Source organism: Bos indicus, chromosome 27, assembly GCF_029378745.1.
Source record: "Bos indicus isolate NIAB-ARS_2022 breed Sahiwal x Tharparkar chromosome 27, NIAB-ARS_B.indTharparkar_mat_pri_1.0, whole genome shotgun sequence".
Lineage (NCBI taxonomy): Eukaryota > Metazoa > Chordata > Mammalia > Artiodactyla > Bovidae > Bos > Bos indicus.
The window spans coordinates 36680262-36702488 of NC_091786.1; the positions used below are offsets into that span (position 1 = coordinate 36680262).

Genomic DNA, 22227 nt, shown 5'->3' on the forward strand with positions numbered 1-22227 from the left:
GGCAGGCTTCTGTCACCTTGAGTCCAGAGCCGGAGCTGGGATGCCAGAGGCCTATTCTGTGTTCCCGATCTCCCCTCAGCTTCCAGCGCATCCTGGCACGCCTGTGCCTCCACTGGGGTCTTTCTCCACACTCTTGCCCCCCTCCCTGCAGTCCTACATTCTTCCTTGTTACAAGGTTGGAGCAGAGAGCTTCTCTTCTGTCCTGGCCCAGCTTCAGCCTTAGGCAGGCTTTGCTCTTGGACCTGAAAGGTGGAAGTTGTTTTTTTTTTTTCATCATTTCTTCCCCTCTTCTCCATAGCAGCAAAACATGCCTTGTCTCTATACTTGGTGTTGAGTGACACTTCCTTGCTCTTCCTCCACTAGCAGAAGCAGACCTCTGCTTTTTTTTTCTTGGTACAAAACAGTTACTGGCCCCAGTTTCCTGCCCTCCCTAGGGGTACAGAGGTTGTGCCCCCGCTTTCCTGCAGGGGTCTCTGGCTGTGTCCTGGGGCTGGAAGCTTTCCCACCCTCACCAAAGGCAGAGGCAGTGTGACTACTTCTCCCCTAGACACGGGATTTCTGCCTGGGGTCTGAAGGGGAGAGACTCTATTTTTGCTTCACTTAAATGAAAAGTCTAGAATGCAGGCAAGGCTTTGTCTGTGGTCCCCTCCACCCCGATCCCACAGTCGCAGGCAACACCTGCTATCCTGTGGCGAGCTCTCTGCTCCCCAGGGACGCTCTCTGATCTGATTTACTCCAGTATTTCTCAGGAGCACCTCGTAGAGGTCTGAGGTTCCAGACACACTGCAGCCACGCTGGCCTGCTAGCCAAGAATCTGTTAAGACGTCGGCTTTATGGCAACTGCTTTTCTCTCCTGGATCTACCAAAACTGAAACGGTGGCCTCTCCTAGGAGGGCTTGTCTCTTTTGAGAATTCGGCCAACCTTGCTGCCTTGAGATCTCAGCTTTCTGATAGGCTTAGGGGAAACTGTAATTCTGCAGAGTATCCAGGCTTTTTTTTTTTTTTTTGCTGTTAGGGTGGGAGCAGTGTTCTTTGAAGCTTTTCACATCCTAGAAACTCTATCCTGAGTCTCCAAGGCCACCTGGCCGCCATATGATCTTGTCCCACATGGTCTTAACATGGCAGACAACCATTTTAGTATCTTTCTGGCAAAAAGATTTATGCCAAGCACTCACACCTGGGGTTGTTCATCTGCCTTTGCTCTTTTTTTTTTTTTTCAGGTAAAATGTCAATTTAGTGGGTTCTTCTGAGCAGCAATCTGTCTGATGGGAGGGAGAGGAGATCTCAGCCAGGCTGTGTTTCTTTTAACATTTTTAAGGAGAAAGGGGAAAAAAGTCACTCAGCCTGAATGATTTAATTTGCAGTATTTTCTTGTACCAACTGTGAAAAATTCCACTGGCAAAATAGACAATTCTAGACATTTGTTCTCAGTAAATGATCCCTCTGTTTCATGTCTCTGATTGCCCCAATTACGCTAATTGATTTCTCAACGTACAAATACAGGAGACGTGTCACAGGAAATTCAAACTCTCGTCCTGTCCAGAGTAGAGGACTGTTCCAGATGGAGAGGCCACGGTGTCCGGAGACCCTTGGCCTCTTTGGAAACTCCAGAACACCTCCAAGGCTGACGCTGGTGTGCTGGTGTGGACGTGCTGTGTTCCACACCTTTTCTCACACTTGGTGATCCTTTCACCTGCACACACAGCCGGTCCTGCCCGCACGGGTACAGTTTCTGGCTGTGTCCTAAGGACCTCGTGCCCACCTGCCCCTCCCACCCCACTGCCCCCCAAAACTCATGATTCTAGCCCCTACCCCTTTTCTCTGAGCTAAGCAATGTCTGCTCCTGTAGCGACTGGGAAGCATGGCCTTTTTATTCATAAACACCTACTACCTTACTATTGATTGGACTTATCAGGTTAATTAATTGGCTGTGCTACCGCCAGAGGCAATGGAGCCCTGGGCAGGGGAAGCTTTGATGGGGAAGGAAAGGAGTGGAGTCCTGGAAGAACAAGCCAGAGTAGCGGCAGAGAAAGCCAAGAAGCCAAGGACCCCAGAGGGGAACAAGAAGAAGCCGGAGAGGGGCTTCTAGGTAACTTGCCTTCAGGTGGTCGGCAAACAGTGAGAGCCTCTCCCATAACAGACAAGGACGTGCACACAGAGCATCACACACCTAGTTCTTATACGTTATACCCACTTTCCCGTTCACTCTGGATCCTCTGTTAGCTTGTTATATCCGTCCAGAGAAGGTAAGTATTCTACTCTATGTTACAGAAGCTTAATTTCCTGAATAACAACCTGCTGATGCATTTGTGACCTCTGGCTTTGCTCTATTATTGGTTCTTATTTGTGGAGCAAGATCACTGACGTTATATATTTGCAGGTCTGCCGCCCTGAAACAGAGCAGGAAATAAGAATCTGAATGGGGCACTGGAGAGAAACAAAAAGGTCAAAATGGTGGCCATCCCTCATCTGAATCCTGAAATTGATGGGAAATAGAGAAAGGGTCAGGTAAGAAGGAGAGGCAGAGACCACGGAAACCAAAGGCCAAGGAGACAATGAGACGAGGCGACTATTATCCTGGGCTCAGGAGATAAGGGCTTGAACTAAGCTTCTGACAAAGAAATGACTACAACAATGTAAATCTTGGGGCCTGTCCTCAAATTGCCTGCATTAAGTTTTCGGTCCAAACAGAAACAAAATCGAAAGGGAACGGAGATGTTCCCATCTTCCCTTTTCTTCCTCTTCCCTTCCCTCACCCGCCAGTCGGAAGATGCTGGCATCTGAGCGTGCAGGACGGTGAGCCAGAGGGGTGCCTTGCAGAGGCATCCGAGAGGGAGGCGGGGGCTGCTCTGGAGTGCTTGGGAGGTGGGTACATAGAGCAAATGAACAAGCTCTTTGAAGGTGGTGCAAATCAGTGGAGTCAGGCTTCTCACTGTCGGAAGAAATTTAAACCCTGGAAAGAGGAAAGACTAGGCAGAGCCCTGAGGTCTTGGATTAATATTAGAAGCATTGGCCTGATCTCAGGGATTTTTAAAAACACACACACAGACAGATGTAGAAGTCGATATAGATGCGTGTACACACGTGAAAGCAGCAGTAATGGGCACCCTGAGTGGCCAGATTTTGGTGTCTACAAACCAGGCTCCACTCAAAGGAAACAGAGGCCTTGGAAAAGTGAGTGATTCAGGACTGGGGCAGGGACAGTACAAAATGACCCTGGGATAACTTGCACCATAAAGTAAAGAAATCAAAGACTGATGTGGACATGTCAGAGAACACAGAAGCCAGCGTCCTGGAAAGCCTGCTAGTGGCCTGATTCAGATTTGAACATCCGCGAGTATCAGACTACAACCCATCAAATGAACCCATGAGTCTGAACAGGTATAAATAAATAATGAAAAAACGAATCAGTAAGAAAGAAGGGAAAGCTTATCCTTCAGTGGAATATCAGCTAATAAATGTGAAGGAATGACGAAGATGGAGAAGCATTCCTTGGAACCATCACAGTGGTAACCAACGCAGGCAGAAACTAGCCGTCTTTGCCAAGAATGGTGGCTGGAAGTCTGACGGGAAACAGACTTGTGTTGGCAATACATGGGAATATTCCTCCCTGAGAAAATACTGAGCAACCACAAAGGGAAAAATCAATGATTTTACAGCAGAAAAACTTGGCAGACACCAATATCAAGGTTAACGTCCTCGGATATGGAAAGAGAGCTTGATTTCTACGGGACCCTGCCAAGAATGCATGGCCTCAGCCTGGTCACCAGCAAACGTCTGCAGACACAGCTGGGGTTCGAAGTACAGAATGGAAGATGGGCAAGAAGGTGAGACAGGCCAAGACTGAGGAAGCATTCCAGATCGAAGGAGACCAACAAGACATGACAAGTGAGCCCGAAGTGTACTCCTGGAGAGATCCTGTATTATGCGGGAAAGTGTCCTGACTTCCATATGGTACCCACCGGATGTTTAGCAGTGACGGCGAATGACACCATCTCTGTATATGTTACACATTGACAGACAGGAAAGGTCAGAGGATCTGGCTGACAGAGGATTCTTTGTACTGTTCATGGAACTTTTCTATAGGTGCGAAAGTTTAAAATTTAAAAAAACAAAGCCAGGGGCTGGGTAGGAGGGAGCCACGGGGTAAGGGTAGAAGAGGCTGTCAGAGAAGCCGAGGCAGAGCTGGGGGTGACCCTGGGCGCTGGCTATGGTGGGAGAGGATGGGCGGCCCACTGGGGTTCCTGCACATCTAGGACCAGAGACTGTGTGGGAGGCTGAGCACACACATCCCTGAGTTCTACAGGCCCAAGAGGTGCCACCTTTACCAGAGTCGAGAGACCGTTCTAGGCTGGAAACCCCAGAGAGCAGCCTAAGCCCTGTGTGGGAACCAGCTGACGGGAGGGCAGGCCCCCCACCTGCAGCCTCCTCCTGACCCAGATATTGTGTGACCGCTTGGTGGGAAAGGTCTGCTAAAAATACATGATCCTGGATCTAACGCATCGGAAGCCAGAAAGAACCGAGGTGATGGCTGTCACCCTGGCGGGAAATCACCCTTCGGCTCCCTTGCCAGCCTGTCTCTGGTCCAGGACCAGGGAAGGGAGGAGAAGCTCAGAAACCGGGAGAAAGGCGTGGGGTCCGAGAGGAACGCTCAGGGGCAGCTCTGAGCACGCCCCTCCTCTGCTCTATCACAACTGGAGTTTATCTCCTGACCCAGGTACTGTTTATGATTTGGGGTTTACTGGATATTCACAAGGAGGGAAATGCCCGAACACTTTTCATTATCTTAAGAAGGAAAAAAAAAAAAAGAAACCCACATGTCTTTGGGAGCTCTTGGAGGAGATGCTTCAACCTGGTCCCTTGTCCGCTCCTCACTGGACACACCTGGGCAGCCTCCCAGCTCAGCTGCCTGGCAGCTGCAGGGGCTGGAGGCCCCTAGGGACACGCAGAAAAGGGTGAGCTCAGGGCAATAAGACAATGGAACTCTGACTTGCAGGTCTGCCACTAAGAATACCTCCTATGGACTGGAAAGAGTGTCCACGTCCGAGACCTTGGCCTTCCTTTAAAAGGATAAAAAGAGCCAGTCCCTCAGAAGCAGAGTAGCGGGGTTTAGGGGAAGGACATTAGATACCAAACAAAGGCCTCTCAGCTGTCCTCCTAATGTCTAGACATGTCACTTCACCTTCGGGGTCTCCGTCTGTGAGTCTTCAAATTGGCAGGCCTGCCTCCTCTTATTTTGTATTTTTAAATATTTATTTATTTGGCTGCAACAGGTCTTAGTCGTGGCATGCGGGACCCCTGACCAGGGATTGAACCCGGGCCCCCGGCATTGGGAGCATGGAGTCTCAGCCACTGGACCGCCAGGGAAGTCCCAGCCTGTTTCCTCTTAATTCCGCAATTCCAGAATCAAACAGTTGTATGCACTCTCAGGAGACAATCAACAGATATGTTTCTGCTTGCAGAGATGCAGAGAAAGATACAAGACTGACGCCAAACTTCTCACAGGGAATTGGGGGAAGTGGGGGCAGAAGGGGAGACTTACAGGAGATCGACTTTCTGTATTTATATAAAGGGTGACTTTTTCAGCAACCACCCTGTATTCACCCGCTGTTAAATTAAAAATCACGAAACAGTGAAACCTAGGAAGATGGTTCTCACAAATGCCAAAAACGTGGCTATTAGAGATTCACAGTCAAGTGTCAATGATGCCAGGACAAATTCACACGCCTGGTCTATTCTACTCGGAAAGAAAGCGAACCGTGTTTACATTTCCTCTGTTAGCCAGGGAGGTAAATCTTCTTCCAAGGCCCGGATCCCATGTCATTTTCCTCTGTAACTTCCCTTGTCCCTCTCTCATCCCCCCTCTACACTGTATTCCCAGCTCCCAAAGTTAGTCGCTGTCCCCACCATATCCCCAGGGCGCTTGATGACCCTACCTTATCACTGAGTCTACCAGCTCTCGTGTCTCTGTCCCCAAGTAGGACTGTCTGCAGAATCCCGCTTCTCCCTGTACCTCTAGTGCCAGCCTGGAGCCTGGGCACTCACTGCGTGCTCCCCAGGCGTTGGCGGAACTGACCTCACACGCATGCCACCCGACACGCACACAGAGCTATCTTTCTTTTCAGTCTCTCGAAACGAAGATGGCACATCTGGTCTTCATGTTATAAACTCGGAGCAGTCAAACCACTGAGTGGACTTTGGAAGGTGCGCTTTCCTTGCGATGCATGCTAGATCATTCTGATGATGCTGTCAACCTTTCTAGTCCCTAGGATCCCAGAGATGTCCCCATTGTTGCTACAAGTGGGCATCTTTATTTGCCTGAAGCGGGTCTGTTGACTCTGCCTTCACCAGGAGGGAAGGAAAATGAAGATAAAACCAGCACAAGGAAGGCTGCCCAGAGAAGGGGGGGCCCGCTGCACAGTCAGCCCGTCCTTGGAGTTCAGTATCGGGAGACCCCGGCTGCAGCCCAGGAAGACCTTACTAATGAAGCACCTGCTCTATCATCCACCCCACAAAAGGGATGCGGGCCTTCAAAGTGGACGTGCCTGGAGGGGCTTGAGAAAGCAGAGACACCCGAGAGCTGAAACCTGCGATTCTTAAACACCACGGGTCACTCTGACTCCAGTCAAGCAATCAACTTCCTTTCAAACGATAAATTAGTCACTGTAATTAGCAAGATGAACATCAAATAGCTCATTTCTGCTGCAATGCAGAAGTAATTTACCTATTTAAAATAATTCAGGGGAAGGAGGTTTTCAGGTTCTGTCTTTTTCATAAACATCTTTTTCTGGTGGAAACTGGAGTTCCAGGAGAGTCCCTGGAACTGGACGCTGGGGTATCTGGCACTCCCCTCATTCACCTGCACTCCCCTCCTCCCCAGGACCACCTCTCTCCCACATGGGGGCTGCAACTACACATCCTCCCCTTCTCCTCATCACTCATCCAGAGCTGCACGCTACCAGAAGGCTTGTGCGTGTGCGCTCAGTCGCTTCAGGTTGTCCAACTTTGCAACCCCATGGACTGTAGCCCGCCAGGCTCCTCTTGTCCATGGGATTCTCCAGGCAAGAATACTGGAGCGGGTTGCCATGCCCTCCTCCAGGGGATCTTTCTGACCCAGGGATCGAACCCAGGTCTCCTGCATTACAAGTGGATTCTTTACCCATGAGTGACCTGGGAAGCCCACCAGAAGGCTTCATGTGTTACCCTGTCATTACATGGAGAGGCTTTCTGCGTGAGTTTGTGGGGGGTACAGGTAGAATTAGGGGAGGATGTAGATGAACACAATCTCTATGCCGATGAGCAGTTCCTAAGCAAAAGATGATGCCAGAGGGGAATTCCCCGGGGGTCCAGAGGTTAAGACTCTTCACATCCATTGCAGGGGGTGTGGGTTCAATTCCTGGTTGGGAACTAAGATCTTGCATGCCACGCGTTGCAGCAAAAAAAAAGATGAATCCAGAGAAGAGTAACAGGCTGCATATTGACCTTGATTCAGACGTACCCTCCTAACCTGACTGCCCCCATCCTGCCCTCTTACATTTCATTTCCCCCAACCTCACTCCCTGCCCACTTCCCACACCCTTCACCGCCCCTGCCTCTGCAGCGACCGCTCCTTCTCACTACAATTCCCCATGCCCAGTCTCCCTGGCAGACTCCCACTCTTTCTTCCGAGGCTTTCTCTGACTCACTGGCATCCCAGCCACCACCCCCAGGCTGGGAGCGATGGGGGAGTCGACGCTGGGACTCCCTCTTAGTGGCCAGCACGTGGCTTAGTAGAGCAGCTCAAGGAGTGTGTGGAGTGAATGAATGAAAACAGCCTGTGTGTTCCTCCTGGATGCTACTAGACGTGTAAGCTTCTATTTCCAAGCTGGGCTTCCTTACTAGCCTTTGAGTTCTCTGAGAGCAGGGCATGGATGAATTAAGGGTCTACCAACGTGCTGGGGGCATTGTAAGTGCTCGGTTTATGTTTGTGGAACTCGTGTATGTAGAGTGGGTAAAGAGCAAGGTCCTACTGTGTGGCACAGGGAACTATTCAATATTCTGTGGTGAACCATACTGCAAAAGCATGTGAAAAAGAATTTATGTGCATAACCAAATCGCTTTGCTGTACAGCAGAAATGAACACAGCATTGTAAATCAACTTCACTTCAATAAAATAAATTCTTAAAAAGGAAAAAAACCAAATAGAAAAAAATTCTAAATACATCTAAAATTTTTAGAATAAATGAATGAGCAGAGAAACTTCAGGTGGTCTTTGCCAACCCACCTCTCCAAATCCAAAGTCATAAAGCTCAGAAGACATTCAGAAGTAACCTCTGAACCTCAGCTTTCCGAGCTAAAAAAGTGAGAGTTGAATGCCCCGCTCTCCTCTAAGCTCTAAGACTGTAATTTGGAAAGGTAGCAATTATCACAATCACCAGAGCCCAGTGACTCCTGATCGGAAGACTTGGCATTTGGCTGCTGCAGAAAAGATTATTCCGTGGCTCTTGTTCAGGTGCTCCGTGTATCTGAAATGCTGAAAACCCTTCACCTTCAAGATAAACGAGTACCCAGCAGTGGTGGGCTGTGTGTGGAAGGCACACGTGGAAATTTAGGGAACATCGATGGAACTCGGACGGTTTTGCACGCTCTCGTGGGCTGTGCTGGAAACTGTTTATGTTTTTGTGATTGCTCAGATGGTCGAGCTTCTGGCTTCGGCAGCAAATATTGCCACATATTTGACGCATGTGGCTGGTGCCAAAACCGCCATCCTGAAAAAGAGTCATTATCCTGAGAGTGACTATTTCATTATGCTCTTAAAAGTGGCAGTGCTTACATTTGCAGCGATGTGGATGGACCTAGAGATGATCACACTGGAGGAAGCAAGCCAGACAGAGAAAGACAAACACCATATGATATCGCTTATATGTGGAATCAAAAAAAAAAAAAAAAGACTACGAGTGAACTCACAAAACAGAAATAGATTCACAGACATAGAAAACAAACTCCCGGTTACCACAGGAGAAGGGAAGGAGGGATAGATTAAAATACACACGTTATCGTACACAGGGGCTTCCCGAGTGGCTCAGGGGGAAGGGATCCGCCTGCCGATGCAAGGAGACGCAAGGGACGTGGGTTCAATCCCTGGGCTGGGAAGACCCCCTGGAGTAGGAAATGGCAACCCACTCCTGTGTTCTTGTCTGGAGAATCTCATGGACAGAGGAGCCTGGCGGGCTAGCCCATGGGGTCACAAAGAGTCGGACACGACTGAGTGATTGAGCACGCAAGCACACTACCATATACAAAAGAGATAACCCCCAAGGACCTACTGTATAGCACAGAGAGCTATAGTCAATCCCTTGTAACAGCCTATAATGGAAGCAAAGAAAAGAATTTTATATATATATATATATATATATATAACTGAACCACTTTGCTGAATCCCTGAACCTAGCATAGCATTGTAACTACATTTCAATAAAAATTTACACATAAATAAATTTTTAAGACAAAAAAATAGCGTCAGTGCATAGGTGCAGCTCCTTCATGGGCTGGGCACCGAATACATAAGCGTTCAGCTTTCGTGGTGCCAGCAGACTATACAGCTCAGGACTGAAATTATGAGCACCTGCCATGTGCCAGGCAGAATCCCTGACAAGGAGCACTGAACAGAACAAAGCCCTTGCCCGTCGGGGTGCCTCCACCACAGCAGGGAAGACAGAGAGTGATGACGAGATACAGAGACGCATAGCAGTGGGTCAGGCTGCGGAGAACGATGACAGGCTAGGGGGTGGAGGTAACTGGGATGCTCTAGATGACGCTCTCCTAACTCTCTGCCCGGGGCCAGCACTGCAGACGTGCAACTTCCTCCAAGGGTCTCAAGGAACTCTGTTCCTATCAGGAAGGCCAGGCTTGGTCAGCGTCAGAAGGACAGAGACGAAACCTAAAACAGTGAGGCTTTTTGTCCCTAGAGTTAGAGCAGGCTGTTCCTGGTGAGAGCCCTGTGTAGACCTGGCAATTATAGGAATTGTTCTCTGTTCTCCCGAGAGAACAGAGGACTTTTGACTTGGTCTCCTCTTGTTCTCTTTTCATTGGGCTGATGGCTAAGTGCATACGGCCCATCAGTTCATCCCAGAAAAGTACTATTTTACCTTGCTGTGGCCTCCATAATAAAATATTTTAATTTAATACTGCAATCTAGCACCCAATCTGGAAACTGGACGTGGGAAGCTGATGCTAGGATGTGCCTAATCACGCAGCCATTTATTCAGCTCAGTATTGATCACACAACATGTCGTGTGCCACGTGCTGTGGGTACAGGCAGCTGCGGATTCGCCCCCAGACACCTAGCGTCTACTGGGACAGATAAGACACGGCCGCTCTGGGCGGCTGGACACGCAGAGCTGTGAGAGATACAGAGTGACTGCAGGGGACGCAGCTTCAGGCCCTGGGAACCACGGGGTCCTCACGACGGCCTCTGAGTTGAGACACAGCCCAACCAGTTCATTGCCATGCGGTAGCCCCGGTGATGAGAATGACACGGTCCTGGGCTGAGTGAGGGTCCCCAGGCCCCACATCCCATGTGCCCTAGCCAAGGCGATGACCCTGTGACCCTGGGGAGGCAAGTTGCTGGGCTTTACCCTCTGCGCTGTCTCTCCCTTATTCAAAGCCCCCTCGGGGGTTCTGCCTGGCCCCTCCCTCACACCCCACCATCTCCCTGCTTCCATTTCTGTGTCCCGAGATGATCCTCCACATGGCAGCCAGGGTGACGTCTTAAATATTAAATCAGACGGAACACCTTCCGAAGACTTCCTGTCACCCTTGGAGCGAAGTCCAGGTCCTTGCCATGACCCGAAAGCCCTTCAAGCTTCAGCCCCAGCGATGTCCCCACCTGCCCCCACCATGCCTCCCTTCCGTCTCTCCACTGCAGCCACCCTGTTCCTGCTCTTCCCCAAACAAACCAACCGCATGCTGCCCCTGGGCCTTTGCACATCCCCTCCGTCGTCCAAGACTGCTCACCTCCGGAAACCACATGATTCTCCCTTACTTCTTTTCAAACCCCCCCCTGAGAGAGGCCTGCCTTAACCACCCTCGAGACGAGACCCCTCCGCACCCCCCTCCACGGGCTGTCTCACCCACAGACGGGAGATGCCTGCTCTCCTGTTGCCCATCTTCTTCACCAGCTGAAACATCACAGATGTTGTCCCTTTTGACTATCTTGCTCAGCGCCCAATACTTGACACAAAGAAGGTGTTTAATAAGCACGGGTGCATTGACCGCCACACGTGCGGATTGACGCTGAGGGGTTGGATTTGACACACCTCTCCATCTTGTTCTCATCAGCCAACGGCCAGAACTTCGCTTCCTCGAGTGCTGAATGGTTTCCAAATATCTATCTTTGGGTTGGACCTCTTATCTGGGTTCCAGGCTCAAATATCCAGATTCCTCAAAGTCTCTGTAAGAGGATCCCCACTCCGTTCTCGTCTCTTCACCCCGATTCCACACACCGGCTCCTAGTTCTTGGGTCAGTGAGCGAAGGTCGCTCCCACCCACCCTCCAGCACAAGCCAGACATCTGAGGGTCCCTTCTGAAGTCTCCTCCCCCTTCCCCCACATCTGTCCAACTCATCCATCCCCACGGCCACGACCCTTACCTGGGCCACTGACACGTCCCTCCCAGACCACTGCCATCATCTGAAAACCGGCTCTCCTGTATTCGCCCGTGGGCCCTGCCACCTGCCGCCCCCGCTCCTGCGCTTGAATCTGTGGTCGCTCCCCTCGGCTCTCAGGGTAAAGATCGGCACCCCTCACCGGGTCTACAAGCCGGGTGGATGCTCTACCAGGACACGTGCATGCAGTGGTGTAGGAGGTCAAAGGCTGAAATGCCTCCATCCCTCTCGGTCCGTCCCGCACCCCTGCCGCTCTGGCCCCGCCCCAGACCCCCCGCCTCACTCTGCAACCAGAGGGTTCATGTGCAGTGGAGCAGGAAACATGCAGGCACACACGTGCCCACACGCGTGATGCACACACGTGGCTCGGGCCCTGGGGCACCTGACCTAGGCGTTGGCTGCTGTGACCGTCACCCCTGCCTCTTGCGTCCAGCCCCGAGGTCACCTCTCCTGCCTCATCTGGTTCCTGATCTCTCCCTCCCGCCTGCAGCCGCTCTGCCACCCTCCCCTCTAAACTCTCGGGCCTCTTCTCTGCTTCTGGAATGTTCTTCCCTCCCTCCCCTCATTAACCCTGACTCACCCCTTAGCTCAATAGCTCTTCCTCCAGGAGCCTTCTCTGACCTCCTGCCCTACCCCGAGTCTCTCTTACAGACTCTCCTAACTCCCTGTGACTTTCCTCCTGGGCTCCTAGCATAGCTTGTCTGCAGTTCCGTTTGCGTGATTACTCAATTAACAGCTCTCACAGTCAGTAGACTATGGGTCAGAGTGGATGAGGAGGATGGCTTTTGTTTCTTAACTATTAAATCCCTAAAGCCCAGCTCTACACTTGAGGAGGTATCCGGGAAGACATGGACGACGTGGGTTTGAAGCTTGAAAAACGCTTGGATAAATGAAAGGAGTATTTATGTAGAGATACTGGCATGGGGACATGTAGCTGTGTGTGTCCTTGTGTGTGGATTTGTTCTTTTCTATAACCGTAATCATGGTGATAAAAATCAGTAGACAAAAATCTATGCACCAAGGAAGCTGCCCTGAATATTCAGATGTCTCTTATATAAGCCTCTTTCCACACTACTTAGAGTAATTATTTCCGATTATGGCAAACGACTCTCGTTCTTTCCACGAAACATCCTCTGAAAGTGTGTTACTTATGTAAGGCTCGGCGTTTGCCCCGTCGCTGTGATTGCAGTCCATCGGTTCAAAAGGATCCAATGGAAGCAAATTCTCAAGCAGTGACCCCAGGACAAGAGCCTGTGTTTTAATCTTCTCAGAACCGTGAGCGTGTGCTCTAAAGAGAAGACGCTCTCATCCCCTAAGGGGGATGGGTCTCTGCACGTCACAGAGTCAGGGTGCCGTCCCAGGGGTGCGCCAAGGTGAGCTGAGCTTTAGGTCCTGACCCACGTCGCCCCGGCCCCCGGTGCCCGGTCATCCTCTCTCCCTGTATGTCCACTCGGAGCAAAAGCCCAATCGCCCTGTAACACGGGAAGGAGGCTCCGGCAACACTGGCGGTCCTGGGGTGGCTCTTCAGCAGGCACAGAGCGAAAGACGAGGACCAGTGGAGCCTAGATCTGGAGGGGTGGCGGGGTGAAGGAGCCGCAGGACTAAACCAACAGGAGGGGCTTTGCACACGGGGAGCCCTTCCTTTAACCATCATCCCCCCTCTTTCCTCACTGGCAGCAGTTAGCAGTCTCCTCCGGCACTAAGCCTATCGGAGACAGTGCCCATAATGTGCATATGTGGCCTGGATGCTGGCTGAGCCCGTGATGGACCGAGGAGGGGCCTTGCAGAGCTGTGGCCCAGGGAGAGGCTGGGCTCGCGGGGACTCACCGGCAGCAGCCCCGTCAGGAGAGAGCCCTGCCTGTGTGCTCAGAACCTGCCCATGGCTCAAGGCTCAGGACCACACAGTTGCCCCCGATCCTGCTAAGCAGCTCCTTGGAGAGTGGGTGTCTTAACCCTCGAAGGGCCTCTGGGGAGACTGGTGCTTCTCACCGGGAGCTTCCCTGCAGAGGGACGCTCATCTGCGTTACTGGGCCTGAACGAAGGAAGCGAGGAGCTTGCCTCCTGGCCCCCCAGGAGTGCGTCTGCAGGTGCCCCCACCTGGAGGGGGCGGGGACACCATGACGGCTCACACAGCCCCTCTCCTGAGCCCTCCAGCACCCTCTCGTGGCCCCCAGACTTTGCTCCTCTGTCCCTTTCCATGAAAGAAATGGGGCCAGAGTGTCCATTTCCCCAAAGGCAACCTTTTGCGCTGAACATATCAACTCAGTTCAGTCTTTCAGTAGTGTCCAACTTTTTGCAACCCCATGGACTGCAGGCTTCCCTGTCCATCACCAACTCCTGGAGCTTACTCAAACTCATGTCCATTGAGATTGTGACGCCAACCAACCATCTCATCCTCTGTCGTCCCCTTCTCTCGCCTTCAATCTTTCCCAGCAAGAGGGTCTTTTCCAATGAGTCAGTTCTTCACATCAGGTTGCCAAAGTATTGGAGCTTCAGCTTCAGCATCAGTCCTTCCAATGAATATTTAGGACTGATTTCCTTTAGGATTGACTGGTTGGATCTCCTTGCAGTCCAAGGGACTCTCAAGAGTCTTCTCCAACACCACAATTTGAAAGCATCAACTCTTTGATGCTCAGTCTTCTTTATGGTCCAAGTACATCTGTACATGACCACTGGAAAAACCATAGCTTTGACTAGATGGGCCTTTGTTGGTAAAGTAATGTCTCTGCTTTTTAATATGCTGTCTGGAACCGCCCAGAATGCCTCAGGTCTGGGATGTTTGGGGAGGAGGGATGACAGAAGCGGGGCTTGCTTCTCCCCATCCAGTCTGCACCCCAAGTCCATCCACATGCTTGTCTCCCCTCTGGAGTCCACTTGCCATGACCACTGCTCCGTCTCACGCTCCTACCTCTGTTTCCTATCCCACACTCCCCGCCCCATCCTCTCTGCGCTTCCACATGTGGATTTAGACCACAGAAGCCCAGCTGGATCCAAAAGGAATCTCGGCACATGGTCCTGTGCACTTTAAGTGCAGTAGGGGGCAGGGAGGCCAGGCTGAGGAGCCCAGGCCGCCAATGGAAAACTTAAGCTGCCTCCTGGGTGTTTCTTCTGCTGGTTTGTGAAAGTCACCCAGTCCAGCACCACACGGACAGACCCAGGGGAGCCCATGCTCGCGGAAATAAGCTGGTCCGCAAAGCCAAACTGGGTGAGTTCACTGCCATGCGATTCCCAGATACAGACAGGAGGGTGCCGGTCGTGAGGGGCTGGGCAGTTAGTTTGCTGGGTGCTGAGGTTCAGTTCAGCGAGCTGAAAAATGAACTGGGGATGGGTAGTGGTGATGGGCATGGATGTAACTCAGGCCCCTGAACTGTATGCTTACAAATGCTTGACACGGTCAATTCTATGTGAGGTGCGTCTCACCACAATCAAAAACAGTTTTTTAACGGTTAGGATGGCTTTTTATGAAGCTGGAATGGGTAAATTTCTTCTCAGTTAGAAACGGAATTGGCCATGTAGCCGAACAACTCAACCGACTGGCAAAAACAGACAAACGAAACCAAAGGCATCGGATGCACAGCCCTGGCCACACCCCGTCCTCTCTTCCCCAGGGAGCGCGCTCCTCTCGGTTCAGGCAGTGCCTCCAGCCTCGGGCCCCACACCTGCCACTGCGTCCCACGCACCTTCAGCTTCCTCCCCACACAGAGCCCCGTCACTCAGCACCACAAACATCCAGAGAACCCTTTCAGCCGCCCTGGTTCCCAGCCTCCGGCAACACCCGACGGGGAATCCCCAGCCCTACCTCCTTCTCAGCGGCAAACCCACAAAGGCCGCCGCAGACAAAGGGGATGAATGCCGCCACCGACACAGCATCCTTCAAAGTCTTTCCACCCACCCCCCACTTCAAAGGCCACAAAGTCCAAGACCGCACGGGCACCAGCGGGCACTTCTGAGGGGAGAGGCCGCGGGGGGTGGACGGGGCGCGGCCCATGCTGTTGGGGCACCAGCCCTTCCCCGTGGGGTGCGGGGCCACCGCGGGGCTGGCACGCGTCTGGAGCAGGGCCTTCAGTGGGTGGAAGCCCCGGGGGGTGTTTGAGGCCATGGGGGAAAAAGGTTAATAGAGGCAGAGCCTTCAGGAAACGGCTCCAGGCAAGAGCCACTCTTCAGAGACCACACACCCGCCTGCCTCTCACTTACCTGGTTGCAGGTGTTAATGTCTACCCCATTCCGCAGGTGATCCAAAGCTTTGTCCAAGTTACCTGATCTGGCTGCCCTCAGAAAGCTGGTAGCAGCATCGGCCTGTGAGGACAGAGAGCAGCTGTGAGTGGGTCTGCGTGCTGAGGGGTTCACGGGCCGCTCGAGCCCAGGGCTGCGAACAGAACCAAGGTCCCGAGGCAGCCACTACCCCATCCCATTAAATGCCCACCATGGTCCCTAGGCGTGCACAGGTCTGCAGCCCCCCAGACAGATGGCTCTTGGCTGGAGGGTGGGGAGGCCTTCAGAGCACGGCCTGCCTTCCTTCTGGAGTATTTATAAGCAAGTGATCTCGGCTGGGACCCGGGAGGGGCCTCCTTCTAGAGGTTTCCGTTCCACCCAGGAGACGTCTCAGCAGGCCTAGCATCTCCCTGCCTTGGGGCCTCCGCGGACTCCACCTTCCCACTCAGGAGCCCGGCCCCCACCACCCGGCCCCACCCATTGAGATGAAGCAGAGGCGCCACGGGAACCAAACACAAGCACTTTGGTGCTGTTTTGCGGGGTTTGTTTTCACTTAAACAGCACACAGCACTTACTACATGCTGAAAACCATTATCAGCACTTGGCTATAATATCCATTTACACGGGGTGGCGGCGGGGCGGGGTTGGGGAGAGATGCATTTAGCCATTAAAGACATCCCCAGGAGGTAAGTACTCCTGCCATCCCCATTTCACAGATGCGGGAACTGAGGCCCAGAGAGCCCAAGTGACTTGTGCAGGGTCACAGAGTGGGGAAGAGCTGCACCGACAGCCTGGCCCTGCCCCTTGACTTGGCAGGTGCCCCTCGCCAGTCTTCCAGAACGAGAGTAAAGCCCTTAGGGTCCGTAGGCTGAGGCTCAGCCCCCTACAGACGCAAGCAGGCCTGCCTGGGACGCCGGCTTGTGTTAGGGATGAATGACAGCCAGAAAGGGAGAGTGGGTGAGAGAGCAGGAAAGGAGTTGCTAGACATAAGGTCGAGCGTGGCAGACAAGCGCAGGGGGCTCCGGGTAGCTCCCTTGCGTCTAGAGGGGTCCGACGGTCCGCAGGTGCCTCCACGCCTGTGTTCTTATCTGCAAGGGGAGGGCAAGGCTTGTCCCATACCCTGGCTGTGAAACTGAATGGAAATATTACAGATTATATGTGATTATAATGATTACATCAGCGCGAGTGCTGAGCACAGGGCTTGCACGTGGTGGGCACTCGGGGTGAGTTTAACAGGTGAGGGCCGTCATATGACAGGCCACGAGTGAAGGGGAGTGTCTAGGTTTGGGGGGGGTTATGCTGTTCCTCCAGGAGATCCATCCTGGGGTGCTCTGTCTCCCTGTTTCATGCTCCCCTCATCTGAGAACGTGCTGTCGTGGGCTGAAGGGTGGTGCCCAAGAGATGCCTGTATCCCACCCCCTGGAACCCCAGCATGTGTCCTCTTTGCAAAGTGTCTTTGTGGATGTAATGATGTTATGGGTCTTGAGATGAGTGCCCTCGATACCCTGCGAGCTTTTGTGCTAAGTCACTTCATTCGTGTCCTACTCTTTGCCACCTCCAGTCCTTCTCTTTGCAGGCTTCTCTGTCCTTGGGATTCCCCAGGCAAGAATACTGGAGTGGGTTACCATTTCCTCCTCCAGGGGATCTTCCTGACCCAAGGATTGAACTTACATTTCTTGGGTCTCCTGCATTGGCAAGCAAGTTCTTTACCACCAGCGCCACCTAGGAAGCCAGCCCCAAAATCCAATGATAAGTGTCCTTATAAAAGACAGAACACGTACGCACGTGCGCACGCACACACACGCACGAGACGTAGGCAGAGATAGGAGTGATGCGGCCACAAGCCAAGGAAGCTGGCAACCAGCAGGAGCCAGAAGCACAGAATCTCCGCTGGCACCTCCAGAGGGAGCTCAGCCCTGCCCACACCTTGAGTTCAGACCTCTGGCCTCCAGACTGTGAGAGAAGCTACTCCCGTTTTAAGCCACCAAGTGCGCAACAGTTTGTTAGAGCATATGATGGCCCCTAACCACGGAAGATTCAAAATCTACGGCCAACGACTGCAACATCCTGCAATTAAACCAGAGCGGGGCTGCACGCCTTTGCCAATAAAAACAGCTAATCCAAGTCAAAAATAGAGTCTCCAGCCTTACAGACCTTCACCCCCGAGGGCTGCCCCCAGTCATCTCAGCCCTCCAGCCCTGCTCCAAGACTCCTGGCTGATACTTCTCCACTCGACCTCCCTGCTCTTCCTAAAATCCTGATGTCCTGCTAGTCCTCCCTGACTCCAGGCCCGCGAGGGTCCCGGTACCTTAGCTCAAAGCCAAGCCCTGAGTCTGCTGGTTCATGACACATGTGCATCTCACACCCCCAGCACAGCAGGATGGCGGGTTCCTCCCCCGTCCTCCCCCACCCCCCCGCCCCGGCATTCCCATTCTGTCTCCCGACAGGCCCACACTCTGATGCGCTCTCATTTGTTAAACCCAGTCTTGCCTTTCTTCACGGTCCACTCAGGCCCTTTGTCCTCTGTGATGCTAACCTTGGATACTCAATCTTTACCATCTTTAAATCTAGGAACAAGAGCTTGATTTCTTAAAATGCATTTTCAATACACTTTCCTCTTTTATGCAAGTCTTGTTTCCCATGGGCAAATTATTTGCTTCTTGGGTCAGAGACCACATCTTCTATCTCTTTTGAATCCCTCAAAGCATGAATCGTCTGCTAGGCCAAGACTTCCCTTGACCTAAAACACAGGGCACCTAGCGTCCCCAGGCTTCTTGGCAAGGCATCTGTAAAGGAGGATGCATTTCAGAAATGAGGACCAATCCGTGGGTTCCCTATGAGCTGGATTCCCAGAGAAATCAGGCTCAAGGGTTAGTCCCTCCAAAAATGTCTGTGCCTGCCGGTTCAGAAGGCCTGTGAGGACTCAGCTGTTTAGAAAAATACAGTATACTACTCCCAAAAATGAGAGTATTAGAAACACATCTCCCACCTGCCCAAACTATCTTCTGCAGCATAACCAGAGCATTAGGGATGAAAACTAAGCATGGTGGATAGAAACAGATGCAACACTGGCTAATGACTCTGTCACTATTCAAAACAATGAATCTAGGCAGCAAAGGAGAATATTTACAACAGACAGACAAGCACATAAATAGAGGGCAGGGGGAGCCCGACCTACACTAGGCTGAGGAAGGCTGAATACTTTCTGTTGGGTATATAATTGAACCGTGAAATTATAATACTTATACCAATCACTGGGCAAGTATTGGGCTGGCCAATACTCAAAAGTTTGAGTTTTTCTGCAAGCTGTTAAGGAAAAATCCGAATGAACATTTGGGCCAATTCAATATATTACCAACATTCTATCTTTTAATCCTGATCACAAACTGGATTGTTGAGGTGGGTGTAATGATGGCGTGCATTTTAGAGGCTGGGGGAGGTGAACAGTTTGCCCAGGTTCTGCACTAGTTAATACTCGGGGATTCAGGCCACGACTCCCTGAACCAAGCCAGCACCTTCCTACTGCCTTTGATCCCGAGGTGCATTCTCCGCAATTTCAAACCTGAAGGTGACCAGAAAAGCCCTGACAGATGTAGGAGCTAGGAGGGGCCCATGCCTTTTCCAATTAAGCAGTGAACCCACAGCAGAGAAAGGAACCCGGTAGGTCTCTGCTCTGACCCTGGCCACTGCATTGAGGCCAAGACAGGCCTCTAGAAAGGAATCATCTAGTCCCACTCCTTCCCTTCTCTGACGATAAAACTGATGGCAAAAAGGAAGTGACTGGCTAAGGTCACCTAGATAAGTAGAGGTGAAGTTCAATTGCTAAGGCTTTTTCGTTTCCTCTCTGGTCTTCTCTGGGCATAGGGTAGTCAGGACCCAAGCAGGATCCTGGGGGTATCTTACAGGTCGATTGCAGGTAATAATGGTGTCATTCCACTGGGTACCCCCTCGGTTAATCCTATGAGTATTTCCCGAGGTCCTGTTGCAAGTCCAGGATCCTGCTAGGGCAAAGATGGAGAGAGTAGAAATTCTGCATGTAGGTCCCTGCCCTCAAGATTTGAAGTGCAACGTGACAGAGTTAGAAAGTGACCCATTCAACAAGCACGCAGTGGGCACCTCCTGGGTGCCAGGGACTGTCTCCGCGTTGCAGAGCAAATGACCCACTTCGGAGTATGAGACCACCTCTTGCCAGCTCATTCTGCCGAGCCGCTAATTCAATTACCTCCAACTCAATGACCTGTCCTGGGAGCCGCTTCCTGGTGCATCTAGGAACAGTCTATAATCCAGTAGGGTGGAAAGTCAAAAGAATCCAATAGGCTCCATTTCAGACTGTTCACATGAGTAAACACCAACCAGAAAAACAAGTGACAAATACGCACCAGACTGTCTCAGTGGTCGGACAGACTGGAGCAGAGTCCCTGGCCCTTCCTGAGTACAATCCCTGCAGGGCAGCCTCTGAGTGGAGAGACCAGAGGGGCTAAAGAAGGCTGTTCCCTGCATCTAGAAAAGTCGATCCACGATGCCCCTAAACTCTGCATCACCCCCAAGAGCTGTCACCCCTCTGATCACCCCACCAAGGCTGCCTGTACGCACCTCTGACCCATCCTCACCTTGAGCCTTATTGAAATCTAATTTTTCCCATGAGAAAACCGCCAGCACTGAGGGCAGGAAGGGACACACACATCTCACGGTGTCCTCAGCCCCCATCCCTACAGGTCGACTCATGTGATGTCCCTGAACTTCCTTCCATCACAACAGGAGTTACCTTCATGAATTCAGCCCTTCCTCTTTGTTAAGCCCTCTCCATCAACAGATTCATTGGCTCCCCCCAATAATTTCTGGACGCAGATACTTTTCCTTGTTTCCTCCTCACTGAGAAGCTAAACGAGGCACAGAGAGGTTAAGCACTTTGTCCAAGGTCACACAGTGAATCCTGGCCAGGTCAGGACATGAATCTTAGGAGTGCTTCCTCACTGCCCAGAGATTCCTCTCCAGCTCAGCTCTGGCTGGATGGGGAAAGCCTTCTGCCCGCGCTCACAGACTGTGCCCACTTCAGCCCTCCCCTCTGGAGGAAGGAAGTAGAAGGGAAGAAAGGGACCAGGATTCCTCCTAGGAGTCAAGTTCCCATCAGGACTGCTCTTCGGAAAAGGGAGGTAAGCCCTTGGTTACCTGAGACACCCAGACTATTATTAAACTTGCACTTCCTGAGTGGGGCCATACGAATATAGCAAGAGATAGTAGCCCAGGGGGCTCCAGTGTCTCCAGGAGGGAGAGCCAGAAGCCAGCTGCCAAATGTCAGCAAGCCTGGTGTCCGGGGGTGGGGATGGGGGGAGTTGGGGGGGAGATTGCACCTGGGGGTGGGGGAGGCTCCCCAAGACCAGAGCCCAACACCAGAGTGAAGCTGAGGTTTAGACCAGGTGGCAGGGAGAACCCACGGTCTCTGCAGGCCTTGTCTGGAGCTTAGAGGACCTGAGCGTTCCCAGGACGAATCATGACTTTTTCAAGGTCTTTCAGTGCAAAATTCTCATCTAAAACGATGACTGGAAACTGAGCTCTTATCAGTTTCTGTAAACAGCAGTAAGAGGGGATCTCCTTCCCAAAGGGTCCTGTCTGGGCAAAAGGCAGTTTCTTGGCCAGAGTCAGGGTCGGATCTCCCCGTCAGGCTCTGGACCCTGTCCTAGGGGGCTGCAGCTCTACCAAGAGACCACGTAGAGCAGGGCCTGTGCGTGGGGCTAGCCCTCCGGTTCTGAGCGCCCTTCGGACTCAGCGCTCCTGGCGGTCCAGGTGGGGCCTCCAAAGGAAGGGGCAGCGCCCGCAGGCGCACACATGCCTGGCCCCTGCCTCAAGCCCACCGACTGCAGAGAAGCAGCCGTGAACCCCTGCGGCCCCAGGGTGCGTTTTCATTGGGTCCCTTTCCTTTTTCTCTCTGGAAAGTTGGACTGTTAAAGATGTCACTGACGAAACGAGGCGCGCAAGCCGGAGACCCCAGGGTCCTTTTCGAAGCTATCCACCCGGGTGCGAGGCCTGGGGGAAACCAGCCATCCCCTTCCTGCGCTCCTCCGGCAGTGGGCTCGGAGGCTGGGCGATGCCGGACGGGAGAAGAGCCACCCGCGGACCCTGACGGTGGGCAGCGCTGGCGGGGAGTCCCACTCTGCCACTTGATGCTGTGCCTCGGACAAGTTCCCAACCTCAACGTTCCCACTGCTAAAATGGGGACAGCTCTCCAGGGGGCGGAGGATGAGGATGACAAAGGACAGGCGGCCCAGCTCCCTCTCCCCCCATTCATTTCCCGCTGCTTCTGGACGTCGGGGCGCTCGCGTTCCTGAGGTCTAAGGGTCAGGAGCGCCTCAGGCTCGGGAGGCGGCCCTTCT

The 22227-nt window shown here is 52.4% G+C and overlaps 1 protein-coding gene across 9 annotated transcripts in view; it reads right to left on the minus strand.

Moving 5' to 3' along the window:
• Window positions 1-22227, minus strand: part of ANK1 (ankyrin 1) — a 242942-nt gene that overhangs the window by 87679 nt on the left and 133036 nt on the right. For all 9 annotated transcript variants that reach the window (XM_070781480.1, XM_070781476.1, XM_070781479.1 and 6 more), the window contains exon 2: window positions 15839-15940. In XM_070781480.1, coding sequence (XP_070637581.1) covers window positions 15839-15940 — 102 coding nt within the window. The remainder of the gene's footprint in view (window positions 1-15838; window positions 15941-22227) is intronic.